The 23,279-nt window shown below is 41.2% G+C and overlaps 1 protein-coding gene across 1 annotated transcript in view; it reads left to right on the forward strand.

The window, feature by feature from the left end:
- The first annotated feature begins 50 nt into the window (after window positions 1-50).
- TOP1 (topoisomerase (DNA) I) overlaps window positions 51-23,279 on the forward strand; it is a 66,770-nt gene continuing 43,541 nt past the window's right edge. Inside the window, exons 1-3 of the mRNA XM_009318699.1 lie at window positions 51-262; window positions 19,963-20,073; window positions 21,266-21,300. Coding sequence (XP_009316974.1) covers window positions 51-262; window positions 19,963-20,073; window positions 21,266-21,300 — 358 coding nt within the window. The remainder of the gene's footprint in view (window positions 263-19,962; window positions 20,074-21,265; window positions 21,301-23,279) is intronic.

The following is a 23,279-nucleotide window of genomic DNA, read 5'->3' on the forward strand; positions in this document are numbered from 1 at the left end:
ACGGTGGCCCCGGCTCGCCCCTCGCCTCGCCGCGCCGGCCGCGCACAGACATGGCGTCCCAGAGACTAAGTCCCGGCTCCTCGCTCACCGGCCCCATTGTTCCCATCGAGCTGCCAAAAGCGCCCCTTTCCCGGCGGCCTCGCCCCCCCCCGACCCCTGCTTCCCCTAGTGGGGGCACCGGAGGCCCCCGATCCGAGCCCATTGGCTCTCCCGGGGTCCCCTTTGGGCCCCGATTCCTCCCTGGAAAGTCGCCTTGTCGACGGTCGGGACTTAGTCTCTGGGGTCCCCTTTGGGCCCCGATTCCTCCCTGGAAAGTCGCCTTGTCGACGGTCGGGACTTAGTCTCTGCGCCATTTTCTTTTTCTCCTCTCTTCTGTGTGGCTTTCTCTCCTTCTCCTCCTCCCCGAGCTGCCGGAGAGGAGCCTTTTACAGAGGCACCGGGCGGCGATCCCTGGCCCCCAGCCCCTTCTTAACGGCGGGGAAAGCAAAGTTTTTAACTAAAATAAATCCCCAAGCCGTTTTTTATCGCAGCCTCCCTCCCCCCACTGCTCCCCGTCTCTGTTCCTTTCAGGGAATCCCTCCCTTCCCCTAAAATGAAAGGTGATTGCAACATGTTGCTGTTTAAAAGAATCTACTGCATCCATTTTAAGATCAGTCTTATTTCTTTCCTCGCTATTCAATTGATGTAACTTTACCTTGTTGGGTGGGGCTTTTTAATTAAAATAAAAGCCCACATAAAAAAAAAAACAAAACAAAACCAACAGTGTAGACAGTTCCAGAAAGGTAGACAGCATCACTTCGGAAAGTTTGCAAGCTAACTGTTCATTTTGTTCAGAAACATTATAGGAGTCCTGTAATTTTATATATATGTATACATTTATATATGAATATGTACACTTATATGTGTATATATATTTATATTCATATATATACGCATACAATACTATCTTTTCTAATTAGCCTGATGGCTGCTAACTTTTTCTGATTGTTTATTCATTTTTCTAGGAAGCAAGCTAATTGCAATCCCCCCAGGTTGGTAGGTGTCAAATTGAAGGGCTTAAGCAGGGTGGAGGGGAGTTGAGGATGTACAACCTACCTTTGTGCGTGTGTGTTATTGTCACTGTTCGGGATGTGTAAGGAACTCTGAGCTGTCCTCTGACTGGTGAGGTGGTGGAGGACAAAAAAATGGTTGAAGATATCTGCTAGACTTTTATAGTTATACTGATTTTTAGCGTGCTTTTCTGGATGATGTCCATGTGTCTGGTTGTTTTGTAGGCTACTGCATGTAAATATTTACAAACCTACATTTGGGTGCACCTCTCTTTCTGTCAGTTCATTGGAATGTGATTGTGTGTGTGCAGTAGGAGCAGGCAGTAGCGCATATGCAGTTTTTAAACTATTATTTCCATTCTGAATCTATAGTAGGGCTCTATGAATAATTCTTAACAGAAGAAAGGGTGCAGTGGATTTCCCAAGAAGTGCACGAGTAACTCCTGAAGCAACTTAAATATAAGCATGTATTTGAATACTTGTAGCCTTCTTACGCTGGGAAATATTTGCTTAAGGATCATCTTTATTTAGGGAAAAGTACTCCCTGATAAGCTTTAGTTATGTACTGATTTACATAGGGGAAATGATGCATATTTGACCTTTCCACTCCAGCTTCCAATGAACCTCTTGGAGGGATTTTTGTCCTCTATTGTGACCATGTGCTGTTTTATTCTTTGAAGAGTTTTAGGCATACAGCACTTAAAACTCCTCCAGTTTTTATTTCTACCATGTGTTGGAGGAATTCAATACAGAGATTCAAAGTAAGACACCTGGATGGAAAAACTGAATTCCTGGTAAATCAAGCATACCCAACAAATTCATACCACTGTAGATATCAGCACACTTTTGCTCCTGTTGTAATTATTTTATGGCAGTTGTGTGACATCATTGTGACTGATCAGAGGCCCCTAAAATCCAAAATCCGTTTCAGCGCTGAAAGGTGCATGTAACCCTGTTAGTCTTGTTAAGGGAATGATGCTGAATAGACACTGTCCTCTCTGACCTTGTGACCACAACTGATCTTCCTGAAAACCTGTCACTTCTGCTTGCTCCAAGTCTTGTTTCCTCCACACAGGAGTTCTTTGCACTTCTGTGTTGGGAATTGTCACACACGGATCTGAGAAGGGCGGTTCTCATTTAGGTATAGCAGTGAGGCTCCAGCTCTTACATTCTTGTTTTGATCCTATTTAGTGGCAAAGATTAGGAGTGGGTGGTAGGAATCTCAAGTACTTTTTTTTTCCCCCAGATGTTTAGAATTGGTTTGTACTTTGATTATTGTTAGGCAGCGTTTAACAGTAGAGCCAAAGTCTCCTTTTAAGCTGCCTTTCCTCTTTACATTTGGGGGAAGGGAAGTTTTTCTGGGGGCTGGTACTGACTCATTCTAAATGTTGAATGTACCAGCAGTAAACATTTTTGTTCATAAAGAATGTTTTGGGTGGCTTCTGGGTAGTGTATCAGTAATAGAGCAGCTTAAGCACTTTGACGCTTCCTGTTGTTACTAGTGTTCATATCTGGGTCAGTGGACATACTACCTCAGGTGGTGATCACACAGGTTGTTGCAGCTGAAGTAAGGTGGGTGGGGGTGGATCTGCTAGCCCATTGCAGGTCACCAGGGAGCACCCTGGTTGTAGCTGAGAACTCGGATCTGATTACACACCCATTTCATTGATAGCAGGGTAGTATTAGGTATGAGAGAGGATGCCAGCAGTAAATATGTGTTCCTGGCTATTTCTTGTCATTAAATAGCCAGATCACTCTAAGCAAGAGTGTCCTGGGCAAATTCCAACTTGGGTAATTGCATTCTGTCTCAATATCCAGATTTTCCCTCTTGTTTAATTTGGCCATAGTGGGTATTTTTTTCACCTTAACTGTATTTTTAGTATCAGTACGCACTGTGAAGAATTTTCCATGTTCAGTCCCAGCAGTGCCTGTTTGCAAACCATCCTGAGAACAGTATTGCGCTGAAACAGCGAGCCTTTTTTGCAAGTAACGTCTTCGCAGTCTTCAGCATTGTAGAATGGAAATGGTAGTCTAAAACTGTCATTTCCAAGTACAGCTTGGTCATTGAAAATGACCCCTTTTTCACAGATGTGAATGTTGAGTCACAACTATGTATTCAGGGAGGGAATCGAATGATTTTTTTTTTTTTTCTCACTTGGTAAAATTGCAGATCACTTCAGATGCAAAATCTGTTTGGATTCTATTGAGTTTTGCCTTTAAGAGCTTTGTTATTGAGGTTGAACATAACAACCTCTTACTACTGAGGACAACGTTGAGACTAAAAGCAATTTATCTTGACTTTCAGTTCTCTCATTGTGATTGCAGAGTGCAGTAGATAAAAATTACTTTTGTTTGCAAAATAAATTGCACTCCAAAGCTACAAAATTCCACTAACTGCTGTTAGTGTCTTGGCTGTTCATCAGTCTGTGATCAGAGCTTGTGTAAAATCCAGAACCGTTCTCTGTAGAAAGTGAAGACATCACCCTAAGCAGTGAGTTTTTTTTCCTCTGGTTGACTTGACCAATAAAGTTAAGATGCAATTTGAGGCCAGTATTGCTGTAGTAACCATTACAGTATATTAACAGGAGTCAAGTGTGAATTTGATTGTCCAGTGTCATAAAGATGGCTTCTGGAAGTCAAACACGCTTGAAGGAGGGGCTTGCTTTAACAGTGAATTTTTTTGGGGGGGAAAAAGCAGCCCTTGCTGCTGCAGCATCTTATCAGAAACTGGCAGTTTTTTTATGTTGGCCTGGGTGCTCATATGGCAACTCTGTATACGTCAGGGTGAAGATATGAAGGGGAATGAGCAAGAGGGAAATATAAATTAAATAGCAGGAGTGCTGAACAAATGCCTTACAAGTTAAGGAAATTTCAGCACATCTGCATTAAATTCATGTTTCATGAGTGATAGAGCTGCACACGTAAAAGGTGGGGGTGATTTAAATGCTAACAAACTGAAAAGCAACATAATGGAGATCCTTAAGATTTTTCAATGGTTGTGAAACAGTCTGTTGGAGACCAGATTTGTGCTTCCTTGCTGCTGCTTTGTTGGCGCCTTCGGGATGGGTGAGAGTTTTTTGAAGGAGAGCAGGGCTACTTCTGACACAGGGCTCTGTGTACCTTAATGCTGCTGTTAGAGCCACTGTACTAAACAAACTTCGTGAAGTTAGGAAGCTTGAAGGTAAACTCTTGTGCTCTATCTGTATCTTGTGCACGTCAGGGTGAAACTGTCTTTCAAGTTCCCTGGGAGCATGCCATCACCAGTGTGTTTAAATGTCAAATGTTTGGCAAGAGATCCCAAATACAAAAGGTAGTTAATGGTATTTAGATGCAGATGGATATCTCCACTGAAAATTTCCTTTCCCTTTTTTGTGATACACGGAGATGTGAATCCTGAAGAATGTAATTTGTTCCTTCCAACACAAGCCTTGAGTCACTCCCTGCCTTCACTTCCAGACTGCGGTGCTGGGTGATGAGCCTGCATTGTAAGAAGTGCTGCCCGCAGCCTCAGAACAATACTTGGGGTAGTTTTAAGTCTGAAACCACTTAGCTTTTTTATTTTAGAAGTATTTAACGTCAGACGCCAATCTCTGCAAAATTTCTTAATTTTGTTTTCACATTGATTTTTCAATTACATTCACAGCAATCTATCGCAGGGCTTGTAGAATATAACAGTGTAGCTTTACTGTAGGAATCAAATTGTTACAAGTGAGGGTACTCTGAAGTAAATCGATCACTTATGACACTACTCAGAAATGTAAATAAATGTATTGTTGGTAAGCTGCTCTTAGATATCATGTGCTACATAAGTTGTTTGCATCTGTTTTCCCAGCAGTAGCCTCAGAAGGGCTTTACTAAAGACCTTGAGGTCTGTTGTGTTAATTGTTCTGACACATTCAGCATTCAGGTTAAAACTTAATGGGTATCTTGTGGGAGTGGGGAGTTGAATGCATTTCTGTTAGCTGTGGCCAACTTTTGTTTTTGTTAAAACTCAGCAGAATTACCTAAATGTGCTGGAAGATGTGTTTCGGGGGTTAATGGCCTGTGTGCTTCCTACTTCTAGCAGATTTTCTTAAGATGTTTTTCCTTTTACTACAGTGTTAAGCGATATCTGTTATTAACGTGCTATCAGGGCTACTTTGTTTACTTTGTAAAACATGAAAAATTTTTAACCAGGAGACCAATGTAAAAGTGTGGTTTTTTTATATGGCTTCACATAAGTTAGGCACACAGCTCATAAACGTGATCGAACACAAATTCAGATTTAATTTCATTTGCAACTGTGACTTCAGATATTTGTTGGATAGTTCATTGAATTCCAACCTCCTGAGTTGCACTGTCAGCAGAAACTGCAATAATATGTAATTATAGCAAGTACTTAACATCTCATTGACTCAAATTCCTCTGTTAATGATTTCACTGGATTCCTGTTAAAGTAATACCTGCTGAAATAGCACAAGCCACTGCCCTATTAGAGAGAGGCTCCAGGTCAGATTCTTACTGATGTTTTAAATTGCTGTAGTTCTGCTAAAATCAGCGGAGCTCTGACAGTGTATCTGCTTTTTTGTTATTGGACTGCAGGGATGGGCTTTAATGATACAGTGACTATTTAAGAAAAGGATAATTTAACATAAGAAATTGGTGCGGATTTTTTTTCTGTGGCTTTTCAAGATGGGATAGTTTTTCTTTCAAGTCTGCTCGAGCTGGTTGTGCTAATATAATTTCTCACATCCTTGTAAGACGCGCAGTCATTCAGAAATATTTATTGGCTTATTAAATTGAATTGCCTTTGCAGCTGTTAGTTTTATAGAAACTGCCCCAAGTTTTATAGAAAACCTCACATTCCGAAATGTGGGAGCAAAATGCGATTTAGCATTAGGTATTCCGCTCCTGCCTGCAGTTTTGAAGGACTGTGTCTTAGGTTTCCAAATCTGAGAGAGGATATTCGTTGTAGAAATCGGTGTTTATCACCTTGCTTTTCTGGTGCTGTTTCATTTGACTGAGACAGCAACATATGACAGATATGCCTGGCTGTACCTTCTCCCTGCATGACTATCCGTTCTGGGCTGTTTAGCACTGTCAGCGTTTAAATATGTATCATCATTAGATTTCAAAATGCTTCCTCCTGTTAAGAGAAGAGGAGAAGGGTATGGACTAGCTGTTGTTTCAGCAGTGAGTTTGCTGCTGACCTGGTCTTCTGAAAGAACAGCTAGAAAATCAGTTTAAAACCCAGTTCTCGGCTACAGTAGGATTATTCCTTTTAAACAGTATTCCCAGTTACTGCTGTCCTTACTCTGCTAAACTGCCTGCTCTAGGGAGCTCCCACTGCATGTGCCTCTGGTGGCTTCCACTGCCTGTCACTGGTTGAACATTGGAATTAATACAGTGTTGAAGTGCTGTTCTGGGCAGAGCAGAGAGAGCCTTTTCTACTGCGGGCTCCTGCTATTCAGTACTTCAGCTGAACAAGTTGTGGTAGTGGTGTCCTGGTGTGTATGAGACTACACTGTTTTTAGCACAGCATTTGTTCAAAACGTCCTGGCTGACATAAATACTAAATAGTTCCAGTGGATTTAATCAGCTTTATAGTTAGAAATATTTTCATCTTGAATGCCTGCTTTTTAAACTAATGATCATAGAGTGAACTGCAGTAATGTCTTCTGGTGTCACAGTGAGAGTTGGGACATTTGGGAGGTGACGTGAAAAGAAAGGGTGAAGTTAATTTTGTATTCTCGTGACCTGTAAGGTATAAAGAGCAGTAGAAAGTTGCTGTTGGCTTTAGAAACGTGAGCATACATGCATATTTTCAAGTTGAAATTTGGTTTCTAAATTTGACTTCTGTACTCAGCTGATGAACAAGTGAGAGCCCCAGACTTGAGAATGAAAGTGGAGAGAGTGGAGCTGCAGTCGGTCTTCCCGAAACTTGTTATTTTGTAACACCTACTTAACATCGATGATTCTCGGACTTCTTTGAGATAAAAGTAGGATTTTGTTAAACCCCAGTCTGTGTTGCAGTGTCAGCAGGAGCGGTGATATGAAATACACAGTTTTGTGCCAGTCCTTGTGACAAACAATATTCTGGGAGATCCTCCAGCGCAACTGGTGGAGATCAGACTTGATGCTTTTGGGGAAGTGGGAGACCTTGGCAATTAGTTCCCCATTAATAGCTAATGATAGAGATGGAGTCCTGTAATGAGGAAGGATGAGTAGAAGAGGGACAGTGGTTCAAATAAGAATTGCCTCACAAATTTGCTACAGTGTTATCACAAAGTTCTAGTGATGTTTTCCATCATGTCAAGGCCTGTTTGTCTGCTAGAATAATGTACTCCAGGGGAAAAAGAAGACATGGCCAGACAGCTCTCGTGAATGCTACATTTGATACTGTTGCTTCACCCTGGGGAAGTTTCCTTTGTTCATAGCTGTTACTTAAATCTCAATAGCTTCACTTGAGGATGGTGGCAGTAGTAGTCAGCTTAGACAATTAACTTGTACTGACAGCTGCTGTGTGTTTCGAAACTGCCACTTCCCAATGTGAAGGAGTCACAAGGACGGACAGCATTGAGCATGCTTTACTCCTGTCTTGGAAAGCTTTGGGGGCGGGGGCTGGAAAATGTCTGAAATGCGTATCTCGATGGGATGGGGGCAGTGCAGGCTCAAATATGGGAGGCGTAGCAGGAAAGTTAGTGTAGGTGCTTATCATTCAGCCTCAGCAGACAATACCTCATCAAGAAAAACAACCCGTGTCTCCACCTAAAGTACTTAAATCCCTTTTTAAGTTTGAAGATGGTAACTTCTGAAACTGGGATGATTGCAGGGTAAAGAGGGACAGCATCAGGCCATTGGGAAATTGTTCTATTAGAAGGCTCCTGTCAGTCTTGGAGCCAAAAGTTGCTTCCCACAAAGCTTCTGATGGGTAGATCTTTCTGGATTCCTTATTGATATTTTTGACATGAATGTATTTGTTCGTGTTCACAAGCTTACCATATGCTTTGTGCAGTTGTGAGCTGTGTGGGTGTGCATGTATGTATTTTTATCTTATACCTTCGTCAGAGAAGGGGTTTTTTAGAGAGTGTTATGAAGACAATGGCTTCCTTCTCTAGCAGTATTGCAGAGTGCTGAGCTTCACGGTGCCCACCAAAAGAGCAAGATTTGCTCCTTCATAGTTCTGCCCAACATAGATGGTTGCCTGTTAAAGACAGATGGACATTCATGGAATTCAGTGCTGCAGCAGAGTGATTCTGCAGTTGGCTGTATCTTTCTATGACTGAAGAGAGACTGATTTCTACCTCAGGAAAGCTTGGAGTGTACTTGTAGCTTCACTAAAATATTTTTATCAGTGTAACTCATCTTTGGTTAGGTCATATCTGTGTCCATTATTAAAGACGTGCTCCATGGTGAGGATAACTTAGCTAAGCGTCTCAGCAGCAGCAGTGTACAGCTGACATAGTCTCTTATGGACACGCAGTATTTAGCAGATAGTACAACTTTATTTGGGGGAGCAAGACTCTTACATTCTCAATGAAGGCATAGTTCTGATTCTTCAAAATGTTCCTTTTTCTCCCATAATGCTATTTTTCAGTGATTTTTCTAAAAATAAGACCCTGGTGACTTTTACTACTTATTGCTCATTTTGAAATCCTAATCATTGATTTGCACGGTCTTACTAATTTTTGCAGCAAGCATCTGGGACCTCAGTAGTAGAGCATTTTGCTGTGTTAGGGAATAAATGATAAGAACAAATGAAATACGAGGTCTTGTGTTCAACATGGATAAGACTGCATACAGCTTGTCCTGTCTGAAACCCACCAGGCTAATGCATGAGCACTGTTTGTCTGGCTGCTCTGGAATGAGTTTTACCAGATGCTTTGTAATTTCTGAAGTGTTGGGCTCACTCCACTACTCAGTACATACTGCATGGGATTGGAAGTTGTCTTGTTTCCATCCAAATGTCTGTCAGTTTGGTGCAGCTAGATGATGTGTGGCAGTGTCTAAATGGAATAATTTTAAGAATTTTTAAAAATAATGTTTTTAGACATTGACCAGAGATGTGGCTTCATGGTAAAAAGTCAAGAAAATAATTAATAGGAATGGAGCGATACCCAAGTACAGATAGCTTTATAATTTTTCCTGGCATTTGTCACTTACTCTGATCTATTGCCTAACACTGCTTCTGACACATGAGAATATGAACTTGTAGAGTGTTATCCAGGAACTTTTCTCTTCCTTTATTTGCCACTTTTCTTCTGTACACCTTTTCAATTTGAATGACAGTGTGGTAGTTTTTCCTTTGTATGTAACACAGAATAGATGACCTGTGTTTTAGGGCCAAGGCAATGTACTCTAGCTGAACTTTTTATCGATGGCAATGTATTACTGCTCAAGGCTTATATTCCTGTATTTGAACAAGGGCCAGACTTGTCAAAACAGCTGCTCATCTTCCTCTGAGGTTGCAGTTTCTTGTTTTGGAGAGGTGGCCTAAAAGGACCTTTTAGGGGAGAGGGTGAGGGAAAGGTGGGCTCTCACCTTCTGTGGTTTTTTCCCTTTGAAATACGGTGTCTGTTGCAGATTGTTACGTATCTGGAGATAGAGTTGAGAAACACGTAGTGGTTTTCCAATTGAAATGCAGAGATTTCTGGAGTTAGGGTAGCACAACTAAGAGGCTTCTATTTTTGTGGTCTGCAAGCAGAGTTTTAGGAGGAAAAAAGTACAGGAGGTGGCAGGGGACACCCTGCTACATAGCTTGTGACATGGGATGATTTGGACAACTGATAACCAGGTGGGAGGGCTGTCTTCCTTCATCTGCTCTGCAGCGGATGCAAGTGGATGGAGTTCCTTCTGTCCTTAGGGAGATTTGTAGCTAAGTTGGCAGTTCTTATTCCAGCTTCTGGTTTTGTGTGATGCTGTCTTGTCAGCTATCAGCGTAGTATGTGTTGCTTGGTGCTCTGGTCAGGCTATGTGAAGATGAAGGGTTGAATATGAAGAGAGGCACTTTTGAAGCTGAAGGCAGGAAGCGCTGCGGAGGGACGTTCTGTTACACACGGACACTATGCCTGGGATTAAGGTCCTTTGTGCTATACATTGTTATCCTGTCCTAAGGCCGTACTGTTTAAATAGGCAACACGGTAGGTGAAGAGGGAGTACTATGCTCGCTCTTCTCAGAGGTGGAAAACAAGAACAGAGTGGGAGTGATTTCTTCCAGCACAGAAATAGGTATAAAGCTGTCTGGCTAGGACTAAGATTCAATTCCAACTTGGACTTTTGGTTTTGACTTTTAATTCTCTCTCCATGTGAGGACTGAGGTGGTTAGCAAAGGGCAGTACAAAAAAAACACCTTCTGCAGTTTTAGCATATGTTGTAATTTTTTCTTAAATACAGAACTCATCTCAGGAGCTAAAGCCTGCATCTTTTTTTCTGTGGTGCTAAATTATTTCACAAATACTAAAATGTTGCATGCTGGGTTTTGCAATTAGTGAAATTACTGGATTTACAGTAGGGAGATCAGTGGTTCCCTTGTCTGTGTGCGGGGTTCCGGTATCAAGTACTTTACAGGTTAGTCTCTTGCACCATGCATGCCACCTTGGTATGAGTGTCTCCTAATTGTGCCTTGAGCAATAGGAAGAGCGCATTATGTCTTCTGCCAGTTTGTGAATGCTAGCAAGTGTATGAGTAAGATCAATTATTGGAGAGATAAAACAGCTGGGATGGGCAGGTACCAGTTTTAACTTGCCTAAGAAGGTACACTTACAAGTTAGACGAGCACTCTCCATTTTAATCTAGCCTTTTGGGAAACTGGAAGCAGGAGCTCTTTGGAGATCCGTGTGAGGGTATGATTCATTGCAACACAAGCAGCGTGTACAAAATGGAGGGATGGAGTAGTGCTAGTGACGTACTCTGAGGTTTGTACTCTAGAGTTAATGACCACCAGATGGGGAATAAAAAGCTGCCTGCTCTTCTTTTGAGGACCGAGAATGTCATTGAGGCTGTTAAAATGTGCCGTATCTATTGTAATGCTTCTTGTGCACAGGAAACCCCTTTATGCGTGGATCAGAGTAAGCTTTCCTTACTGGTGTTTCCCCTCGACACTTAGTTTTTAGCATTGGTTTTGACTGAAGATTAGGTTCCTTCAGTTTGGTAACAGTGCACCTCAGGGATAAGGAGCAAAAAGTCTTGAGTGCTTTTTGGCAGAAAAGGTAAGGTGCAAGTTGTGTTCCAGTACACAAGTGTAAATTGCCAGATCCAGAGGCAGTGGGTTCATGTCACTACAAAGACAATGCCAAGAGATGAACTCTTAACAACAGTGACCTGGATTAACTTCTGCAGTGTTGCCCAATTCTGTTGTAGGTGTCGTCTTGATCCATCTTGTTAGTAAACAAACACTAGCCCAGATCAGAGTCAGGGTATCAGTGCTGTTAATTCTGATATTTGCAAGTTGTCATACTGGAGCTGTGTAGGTGTTTGGGTTACTTTGTCTTGCTCCAGCAGATTGGAACGTCTCTCCAGCTGTCCAGGATACCTTTGGATGTGAATGTTGTGGATAACATGCATTTTTCAAGAGCCTTTTTCACTTTTGTTTTCTTATATCCTCCTGTGTTCTTCCTACTCCAAAACCAGAAAGCCTCTCAGAGGAGCTTGTGTCTTGTCTGAGTCATAATATCATAGCTGTGTATGTCACCTGCACTTCATTAGGGAAGCATAAGCAAGCTGTCCTTGAAATACCTGTTTTTATGAGTAGATACAGTCTTTAATTTAAAATATGCTGCTCTCTGGAATTTGGTGGCTGTCATAAACAATGTTTTTGTTTTATCATCAAGTAGGCTTATTCAGCATCACTTGTATCTAAAGGAAGCTGCTTTCTAGGTTTTAGGCCGTTCCAATTGTCTAGATATAAAGAGGAAAGTACAGCTTGGCACTTGATGCTCTATGCTTGGCTTCTTTAGTTGTCAGCATGTGGTCTTGGGAGAGCCCAGCACAGTGCAGTTTTGTTTGCCCCAGTCTGTAGCTTGTCTTGCAGTGGATGGAGATGGCAGCCTATCCCAGTAATTTAATTCTTAAATTGAATCTTAGGCAAAAGGCAGAAGCACTTGAACTGATGAGTCCATCAGTTTCTTGTTTCATAAATGAAGGTGTAAAGCTGTCATTCTTCAAGCATTGCTTTCTGTGTCTAACACGTTTGCCCCTTCCCTCCTGCCCAGCCCTGTTGTTGAGACTTTTGTCCAGTGATGCATGATCTTCGGTTTATGGTTTTGCTATCCATCACTGTCAAAGCGTGAGCTCGTATGTGTAGAGGAAAAAGTGAATTTATTGTTGAACCATAGCCCGAGTTAAAATACTCTGTCCTTCTCTGTGTTCATGAGTAGGACTCTCTTACAGCACTCATCCAGTGCAATATTTGCCTCTTTCAGGAATCTGATAGATTTTTCTTCAAAGCTGCCGGTCTCGTCTCTGCATGCCAACTGAATCTGGTCTGCGTGCAGTTTAGCAAATAGGTTACAGTTGGTGTTGACAGCAGGGATAGCTAGTTCAGAAGGTGGGTTGGATCTCCTAGGAACTGATCTGTGCTTGGGCTTTGCCCATAGCTCATCAGTGTCCTTGGTTAGAAGGAGAAATGATACTAATGCCCTGGCCGCATTTCCGAAGGATCGGGAGGTTTAAAAGGTCTTGGTGTGCTGAAGCTGAAGTGTGTATTTTTAAACAGGTTCCTTTATAGAGAACGAAGCTGTGGAGCATTGTTTTGTGAAATGAGTCCCCTGTAGCTGTATTTCACAAGAACATGAAACAGTGTTCAAAACAGATGTGAGCCTCATTTATTAATGGCGCAAGTAGTTTGTTTTTAATTCAAGTTCTTGTGTTTTTTCTCTGTTTTTGTAAATACCCCAGCCATCCACCCAGGCACAGGAGCCTCATGCTCAGACTCTAATCCAGACTAAGAAACCTTAAATCCCAAAGAGAACTCCTTAGCCTGTAGTTCAAGGAGTCCTTTTTGCATAACATCAGTGTGTTTGTGTTTTGGGAGGGCCATTGAGCTGGGGAAGGGAATACTTCTCAGTTTCATTCTTACAGAAGTCCTAGGGAAGAAGTCTACTGACTTGCACATGGCAAATACTTACTTTTTGAATGGAGCTGAAATAAATATGCTATTTGATACCACCACCACCCCCACCCCCCCCCAGCTGAGTTTTTATAGTGTCTTTTTGGGTGTATTAACAGTTTAATCTCAGCAGAGCTCTGGAATTAGTCTTTGGCAATTAGCTCTATAGCAGAACAGAGTTAAAGAAGCCTTTACTTTAGTTGTTTTTCCCCAATACTGAAAAAAGTATTTAAAAAGAAATTGTAGTTCATAGACTACAAACAAGTATAATGGTGATTTTTATCATAGTTGCTTCAGAGACTGGAGAGCTAAGTTTTCCATTAGTTTTCAGTTCAGACAAGATCTGGTATTCAGAAGGGCTTTCTTCTAAGCATCCATGAAGTGTTTGAAGGCTTAAAAATGAATGCAAATTTGTGTCATTTCTAGGTTTCTCATAGGTCTCTTATTTCCGTGTTCTGAAGTTGGTGTCATTTGGTCAGCAAGTGTCAGTGACGCTTGCTCAGTTCTTCATCTCATAAGCTATTTCTTAACCTTAACTGTCTCCTGTCCATCACTGCCAGGTATCCAAATAGTATATTATTAGGCAGTGTGGTCAGTGCTTTGCTAACTACAGGTATGTGATTTCCCAAATCCTGTGATCCGAATGGGTTTATTTACATACAGAACTAAATTCAGATCAAATTACTTGAGGAGATCAGTACTCCAAAAAGGCATCAGTACAGAAATAGGTTGTCAAGCGTCTTTGTACACCGAGAGTCAAATGATGTGTCCTCCCTGTTGGTCCCTACGGTTTGCCCTTGCACTTAATCGAAGCAGAATTACTCTTGTATGTCGGACATGCATGTAGTTCATAAAGCAACTCCTGATGCTCTCCTTGATGGAACAAATGCTGGACTTGACATTAACTGCATGCTTCTCACTGTAGCGAAGTTAGATTTTTCTGAGAATGTGATGCTTGGTTTTAGCAAGTTGTCTCCTTGTTTTACTTGTCTGTGGTTATTGCTTTCACTTAAAAAAAAATTGCTGTTTCTGTACCTCGGGGTAGCTGTCTTACTGTAAAGTGCTAGCAGACAAGATTTCAGTACTTGTCACAGAGACTGTAGTGGCAGAAAGTATCTTGTTTTATATTTTAATCTCAAGGTAACTGGTACTTTAAAGTCTCTTGTTGTGAAAACCTGTGTTGAACTATTTTTCTGGTCATAGATCCTTTCTTGAGCAGAGACTACTGAACTGCTTCACCTCTTAGAGATGCAAACAAATGTCCTTAGAAAACCAGGTTGAACTTACATTGTCTCCAACAAATTTGGGGTATTTAGTACACCATCACTAGAAGAGAAACGTTACTGTTACGAGCTGTTACTTAACTTTCAATTTTATTATACCTCTTTCTCCAGGAGTATCTTGATCTGTCCATGCAGCTGCTTAGTTTTGGGGATGGCATGTGAAGTTAAGTATCTCCTGTCATTTGTTGATTTTCAGAATAGGTTATTCATATTAATTCTTTCTTACAGTATTAGGGCTACCCATCACGTAGTTTTCCCACTTACAGGCTTTACTTAGTACTACCACAGCCATTAATGAAAGCTTAAGACTCCGGTGTTTCAGTATCAGTGCCTTTTCACATCTGATAGTATCAAGTAAAAGGTGATCACAAGTTGCAGTTGTGATCACAGGAAAAAGGGAGGTTTTTTTCTGGTCTGCTAGGGACTGGAGTACAAGAAGTAAGATAATTGCTAGTTGGAAAACAGATCCAAGTTCAAAAATAAATTGGTACACTTTAAAACTTGCAAAATAGTGCCACTGAAAAACAGGTTAAATGTATTCACGTATTGCAGTTTCAGAAACCACTGGGGCTGCTGTGCTCTTTTGGGTAAAGCAGAACTTACTCTGAAGAGCGTGAGCGTTCTGCTGCTGGGTACCTGGATGGCGCTTTCCCTCCCAGAAGTGGTTTTGTCCAGCACAGGCTTGAAATACTTGGAGGAGGAGGATAGGAGGGAACATACAGCTGCTGCGCTGGGCTGTTTGCGTAGGAGCAAACTGCTAAATCAGCTGGAGTGGCTACAGCTTTGAAGGTGGTATTAGTCCTTCATGGAAAATTCATAATAAATTTTAACAGTTTTATTGATTTAATTTTGACTCTATTAAGAATCACAATAACCTTTTAAAAATTTGTCTCAACATGTATAAAACTGGCAGCCAAGAAACTTTTAAAAATAGTTTTTCCTAGCCTTACAGTTGAATCATTCAGCAATAAATTATCAGATTGTAAATAGTCTTAGATGTTCCTCTTGTTTCCTGTGCCTATTTTTGCTGTCAAATAATCAAGTGGAAAGAAATATTTCTTAATTTTTCCTTTGGAATACTCCTGAAAATAAGCAATGTAACTTGTTTTTTCTCATTTTGGGTTGTATTAAAGAGGAATAACAAAGTCTTGAATCCCTATGGTTGCTTCTGTAGTGCTCATAGTTTTTCGAGCATGTTTCTAACCATCTCACCAACCAACCTCTTAAAATATTTAAATATAATGTTAGGTTTCATGTTCAGAAAACTTGAAAAGTGGAGAATGTGATCATGTTGCAGTAGTTGTAAAGCAGAACCATGGATGTGATGGAAGTCATTAGTTAAGCACTTGGAGTTTGAAGTGCAGTGATAAACGAACTTTTGATGACCCTCTGCACCTGCAGCATATTTCCTTCAGTTTAAAGAGCTCATTTAGTGACTATGATCGTGGAAGCCATTTGAAAGCTGAAAAAAGATAGCTAACTTTTCACACCTAGTTGTTTCTGCATAGGTAAAGAAAGGACTACGCTCAAATTTGAGGAACAAGGTAACCAGAAGCAATTGGTTCAGTTCAATTTCCAAGGATTATGCTTGCTTGCTTTCTTTTAGTACACTTTAGATGTGAAACAAATTAAGTAGATGTCTTTCTCCCCTTCATAAGTCTCGTTCAAGGCAGATACGAGTTTTGTGTAAGGTAGAGTCTGAAAATGTTGGCTGTGCATTTCATAAAAATTCTGATTTTCATCCAAAGATGCAAGCCATTAGTTTAAAAACAAAAAAAACCCACCCCAAAAACCCAACGAAAAACCTCATCAAACTGATAATATATTGTGTGGAGCTTTTTTAATTGAAACAGTTAGGAGTTTATTATGCATAATAAAGTAACCACAGCATGTTATCCTGCATTAACAGGTTACATTTTATATTCGGGTACCTGTATCAGTGTGATTTAACAGTTGCCAGCTAGTGAGACTTGACCTGGATTTAACAAAATAAACAGATTACAGGTGCATAATGAGATTCAAATCAGTGACTTAAAGTAACATTTCATGTCTCCTGATGTAAATTGAAGTCTTCCAGTGGAATGTGGTGTGCCATATCTAGGAGCTGTACTTAATAGTCATTTAAGTATTGCAGTCATAACCTTATTTTAGAACTCACTTTTAAAGCTACTGTGACCTACACTGCTGTGGTGATGCTTCTTTCTATGTCTGCTCTCTTCCTTTCAGAAGTTCGAAGTGGAGAAATCTCAACTGTCATTAAACATTTACCTTTTGTTTACTTTGTTGTGTATTTTAGCTGGAATCAGGTTTCTTCTTGTATGCTAATTGCAGTAATGTCCCCTTAAGGCAGGGGAATTCCATTCCCTCCCTTGTCTTGGGAGTGGGACTTGTGGCAAAGCTGACTCTGGTGATAAGATGCTTGCAGACAACCGTTGGAATTAGCCTGGCGTGGGTGAGTGATCACTGAACTCGCCCACGATGGGAACAGAGGTGAAATCGGGCTGTATCCATCCAGTGGAGCCCTATACTTGAAAGAAATGATTGTAGATAGATAGGAGAGGAAAAAAAAACAACAAACAAACCACCAGCTGGAATCAGTGTGGGAGTTGCTCCTACAGTGAGGAACCAGCTTGAGTGTGATAAAAATAATATAAATGCCTGGTCTTCTGAAACAAACTTTTTATAAGACTTTGGCCATGCTTCCCCCATCAGTTCAGCTTAGTAGGCACGCTGCTAAACAAGTAGTAGGAGAATCATCTGACTCCAGCTTGTAAAACAGTGGTACTGCTTGGCAGAGGCGATTTCAAGATTTCACCAACCACTTTGTATTGCAGACTCATTTTATACTCTAATACTGAGGATTGCGGAGGACTTACGTTGTTCCCAAGGGTGCTGCCTCTTCAACTCTTTCCTCCCTACAGCAAGCAGGAGACCAGCACTGGCCAAAGCCACATCATGTTGTCAAGGGATGATTAATAAAAGACTTTGAACAAATGCCATAAGAGCCTCTCCGCTGAGGACGCTGAGCACAGCTTGTACCACTCCCATGTGTATAAACTGTGTGTGATCCTGACTGCTGACAGGAGGCTAGTCATTGACTGCTGCAAGGGAAGCATTTCAATGCAACTGCTTTTTTTTTTAATCTTCTGTAGAATTTTTGCTTGGGGGGAGCCCTTGTTCTGGGTCAAACCCAGGATAGTCAAACATGCCAGCCCTGTCCTCGTGTGTTGTTGGTACGAATACAGGCTCTGTGTGAGCTACTGTTGAGACATCGCTCTTGCACTGAGGAAGTGTCAGGATTTCAGGGAGTCTTTACAAACGTCTTTTTAGTGAATCCAAGAATGCTAGTGATTTACACAGCCAGCAAGTGAAAATATTTTTCTAGTTGACATCATTGCAGTGTAATTATTCCTGACAACACAGCAGTTTTCCTGTTGGCTAGCACAGTTTTTAGAACTGAAACTTTTCTTCTTATGCCCCAAAATAATATCAATATCTTTATTCTTTAATATAGCTGAAGTTTCTATTATCCTTTCTAAGGACTAGGAATTATAGTTGTTTGCCCTTACTTTCTCCTGATTCACCTGTCTTGAAAGTTTGCATGCAGTAAGCAGCTGTTGACTTTGCATCACAAATTGTGTTGTTTGCACCTTTCTAATGATGGTATAAAGAGCAGTTGGAGGCGGAAAAACCTTCTGCTAGGGGCACTGACTCAGTCTATGGATGGAGTACAGTACATGAAGTTCTCTGTCTGCAGTGTGAATTTGTCACAGATTGCACCGAAAGATTTTCTTTGCTCTTGACCCAGTCTGCTAAAGTAACTCTCAAAGCTGTTCCCTGGGCAATTCTTTGTCAAAAATCTCCAGGAGATGATTCAGCCCACCTACCTGTGATGGCGATGCAGGCAGAAGCGCAGCCACTGCACTCCTCGCTTAAGGTCTAGGCTTGATTCTTATGCTGCAGTTGAGCATAAGCTGGGGTTCTCTGTGCTATGGAGCAACCAAAGAGCAAAAGTGTCTCTGGTGTAAGTGCGCTTGGTGGTTGAGCAAAAGTGTGTGTTTCCATCCACCCTGGATTGCACATCCTTCGGGAGAGGGGATCGATGAAGAGCAATGTATTGTCCCAAAAATTCTGCAGCCCAAATTGCTAGCCAAGAACTCCTTAAGGAAAAGGATTCCTGCAAACCAGAAAAATAAGGGTTAAGTGAACCATTTTGCTTTAGATTGTGTTGAAGTAAGGGATAGGTTATCTTCTGAAGTCCCTGATAGCTCCGAAGTCTAAACATGACTGTAAATGTTGCAATTGCCTCCCTGTAGCAAACACTTTGGAGAACCAGGGCAGAAGGCGAGCAGAGGCGTGAGTGCCTCTGGTTCTTCCTCCTGAGCGACTCGCAAGTGACCCTGGCCCGTTCTTTTTGTCTTTGTCTCTGGTGCGGCAATACATCCCTCGGTGTGGTGCACACATCCCTCCCTTTGTCTCTTCCCGAGAGGAGATTGTGTGTGACAGCACCGTGTGGGGGTTTCTGTGCTAAGCCTTGGGTCTGGGCTAAAAGTTGGTTGCTTTCTAACGCTGAAAATGGGATTAGTCACCTTTGCATTATCTATTTGAATGCCCTTAAATTTTTATCATCTTTTATAATTTTAAACTAGTTTTACACTCCTGGACGCTAGACTGGTTTGTGAGCAATTGTCCAGGCTTTCTCAGCAAGTCTGTCCTTCCTGCTGTGCCGGTTATGTTAACCGCATTTTGCACAATGGGGAGGAAACAGGTGTGAATTTGGAAAAGCCTGAGATTAGATGCTCTACTAAAAATTGTTTGGTATTAGTGGTTCTAAAAGAAATCCACAGGGAACCTACCTGTAACTACTTTTTTATGCAAATTTTTTTCTCCTGAGCCGATTTTTAACAGCTGTTTCCCTTCAGCAACATTCACTTTATATACCCATAAGTCCTCCAGGGTCTCAGTCCTGTATATATGTGTATTAGCAAGTTGGAATACAGATTTAGTTGCAGTGAGTGTAAGGCCTTTGAAACCTGAGAGGTAACGAAGCTCAAGCTTGTGGCTGTTCTTTGTTTGCTCTTTTGGATCTGGTTGTGATATTCAGACAGACAGGCTTGGCTTTGAAAAGGGTCGTTGGCTGCTACAGTTGTCTAGCTTTCCACTTTTGTATCTGTTCGGACCCCTTCACTGGCTGTGGAAGATAATTCTGGGCTAGTTTGAAATGGGAGGTGGAGGAGTAAGTGCTTACTGAAAGCAAGGCAGTTGTCGGACATGACAACAGCTAGGAGTGAGGTGGGCATATACCATATAAACTTGCAGATGCTTCCAACACGGCTTTATTTCTAGAGTGTCCTGGAGTCTTACAGTGCTCGCTGCGTGGATTTTTCCCTAGATCCTTCTGCTCTCGGCCTCATCCTGCCCTCCTGATGTGCAGAGATGTGATGGGCCATGGCTTTTGAAACTTGAGGCAAAAGTATATCTTCAGTTTTGCTGCTTCCTTAAAGATGTACATGCAGTGCATAACTGTTTATTCATGTGGGTGCAGACTCATAAAGCAACAGGAAGAAATTGCTGAAACTATTTCTACCCCAGTGAGGGAAGGGAAGAGTGTTAGTATGCAAGGTTCTCAAATTCTGAATGGAGGAGGCTATGGAAAGTAAGTACTTCTACTCATAAGAGTGTAGCCTTATAAGAATAAATATCACTAGGGACAAGAACGGGGTTGCTCTTATCTTGTTTCCTTAGGAGACTACTCTGGACTTTTCCTCTCTTCCATGCCAGCACAGCAGCATTTAAGCTGTACACTGATGCTGGTCATTTCCCTGAAGTTTTAACTTGCGGTTCTGTTTTATTCTGCTTTATTCTGCATTGTTAGTGGAAACATACTAATGGGTTTCAGTCTTTGACTCTTATTTATTCAATTACAGGAGAATGTTTAACATCTTGGGAATCCCTGGAAACACATGTTTCTGTTCACATTGAACTTTTTTTGATTTTGAGTGCAAATAATGGATTGAAACTCCATTGTTGCCTCTCGGTTGGGAGCCCTTTGGCATGTGTAAGAAGCAGCTATTAATTTAGCCTTTCTGTACTGATCAAACATGTATTTTCATGCTTTATAAGGCTTCCTCAGTCTTGTCCTTTATGTAATATTGTCTACTGCAATTCTACTTGCAGTGATTTTATGCACTTGTTACACAGCAACTAAGTTCTGCTGTGGAATAGGCGTATGTGAACATGCCACCTCTTTCAGAAGAGGCCATGTAAGAGGCACTGACAGGTCATTAAACTTGCTGCTGCTGTCTCCACCGTTAATTGTTTTGCTGCAAAATGCTTGCAGTTTCTTAAGGTCAGTATCCCTTTATACCACATAGCTATCTCAATTACTTAAGCATTAATTACCCACAGAGTATTAGGTACTTCCTCAGCAGGTGGAAAAATGAGGTGCGCAGAAAAAAGCGATTAATCCAGTGTGGCTGCAAAAATTTGAGAAAGGGCTCAAAACATCTGCGCTAAAGTTTATCTGTCCTTTTCTTTCTAAATAGGCTCTTGCAGCATGTCTTGCTTACCTACCCAGCTTCTGCAGGTTGGTTTAGATTGATGAAATGCCAGCAATGACATTTGCTTCAGGTTAACTTCATGTCCCAGAGGCTTCAGTCACACAAGATAGGAGTGATCAGTCTGTGATTTTTTTTTTTTTTTTTTGGCCTCCTTAACCGATCCATGATAAGATTTAAAGTTTGGGACGGATAAATGAGTGTACAGCTTAGCTTGCAGACTTGGTCCTGTGCCTGCCGTGCTCTCTCACTGTTAGCAGTTCTGTCACATTGTTTACCTCTCTTCCTTAGATTGAAGTTGCCCCGGGGTTTCGGTGGAGCAGAAGGTGCGTTGATCTTGTTTTGCAAACTTCTTGTGTTTTTAAAAAGCTGTGTAAGATCCTTGCTTGCATGATAAAACTTTGCTGAAGAGTAAGTGGAACTTCTCAAGAAGTTGGTAGCAGCTATTCTACAGGACAGAGAAAGATAGATAGATGTCTCCAGTCAATCTTCCCCTGTCAAGATTCATCACCAAGTAATTCCACAAGTTTCTTCCTTTCCCTCTGTTCAACAGCAAGGAATAGAGGGCCTTCAAATTACAAGATCAATGAAGAATGCAGTAACTAAGGGGTCTGTCTTGTTCTGAAGCCAAGTTTCCCAGCACAGTCCTTTTAAGGAAAAAGATATAATATCTGTTTGTCCCCGTAGTATCTTTTGCCTCAAATAACTGTTGAAGTGTGGAGGGGGTCATTGGTTTTACTCTGTTTCTATCAAATGTACTAAGTTTTCAAGCTTCGGCAGAATTGGATACCATGTGGTGTGGTCAGTTCTGGCTCAGCCCAGAAGGAGTTTTGTCTTGGAGTACCTATAGCCTGGAAAATAGGTTGACTCAAATTTATTCAATGATGATATATTTCTTCACGTGAACCCTTAGGAAGAATGCACTCTGGTGGAGTCTTACTTTTAGGAATAAAGTTCCTGCCTTAGAGAGGGTAAACTGTTTGGTTATTCTGCTGTACTTTTCCAGGCTCCCTTTTCATGAGGCTTTCGCACTTTTTTTTCTATTTCTTCCCTTGTATGATTGGAAAATGAATTACTGAGGATCTGAAGCTTTACAACCAAGAGCTGCTTTGTGTGTTTTCCTTATGCTTAGTCAAAATTAATTTAGCTGTTTTGCAGTAAACTATAAAACTCAGATTTTATTCTGGTTTATGGAGGGAAACAGTGAGCACTGTTGAAGTGTCAGACTGCTGGAAATGGTGCATCTGACCCAGTGATGCATCTGAAGTGAAATAAATTTGTGATAGCACAGTAATTGTACTTCATTTGAATTTGACTTCAAGAAGGGTTTTAAGGATTTAGAAATGGCTTTCTGCAGCAACGTTGATTGTGGAGATGTCTTTCAACACTGGTAAAGGGTTGCATGTCAAGTGGCTTTTGAAAGGTATATCTGCGCCATTAAGTATGGCACTCTAAATGAGGAAGCAGAAGCCTGGCAGCCTTGTTTCAGTATCATTGTAGTTGCTTTCCTTTCTTGACACCTACTAAAAACCCAGGTCCTGCTGCTTTTACTGAATTTCATGCTTAGGAAACATTGCTTCCCCAAACTCTATGAAGACAAAAAGTCTTTATCCCCAGAACCTAATAAAACATTTCAAAAGAACAAAGACTGCTGGCAGAAACCTTTCTGTAAGCAGGTTAATGAGGTATTCAAATTGTCCCCACAAAAACTTACAAGAAGGTGAACCAGAAGACAGCAAATATGGAAGGCTAATAGATTTATCTGGAAAAGCTACCGTTGACCAGAAATTGGGGTTACCAGGTGTTAATTTGCCAGCTATCTCACTTACTGTAGGAGAAATGAGAAGGGCCAGATTGTTGCTCACATCTTTTTCTCAGTTCTTAAAAGAAAAAAAAAAAAGATTCTAATGCAAAATTATGAAAATGGGATAAAATGGAACTGGGATAAAAGTGGGCAGTGGGAGTGGGATAAAATGGCATCTATAGCATTCTGTATCATGTGCCAGCAACATTCTCCCAAATAATATTGACAACTGTACTGACTGGGCATACAGTAACTTATGCCCCTCTGTGTGATTTCAGGATTTTATTAGAAAAGTTGCCGTCAAAACTGAAATATTAATGTAGGAAGTAGGCCTACTTCCCTTGGTTGTGATATGTAAGTAATCTTTTTGGGGAGGGGGTGGGGTGCGGAGAAGGGTGTTCAAAAGTGTTCTAAAAGCAAATGAATGTCTCATGAATTAAAACAATATAGTCCCACATAATTGTTTTGTCACCAGACTAATCTATTAATCCAGGGGTCATT

The sequence above is a fragment of the Pygoscelis adeliae genome, unplaced genomic scaffold (assembly GCF_000699105.1).
Source record: "Pygoscelis adeliae isolate BGI_AS28 unplaced genomic scaffold, ASM69910v1 Scaffold72, whole genome shotgun sequence".
In the NCBI taxonomy this organism is placed as follows: domain Eukaryota; kingdom Metazoa; phylum Chordata; class Aves; order Sphenisciformes; family Spheniscidae; genus Pygoscelis; species Pygoscelis adeliae.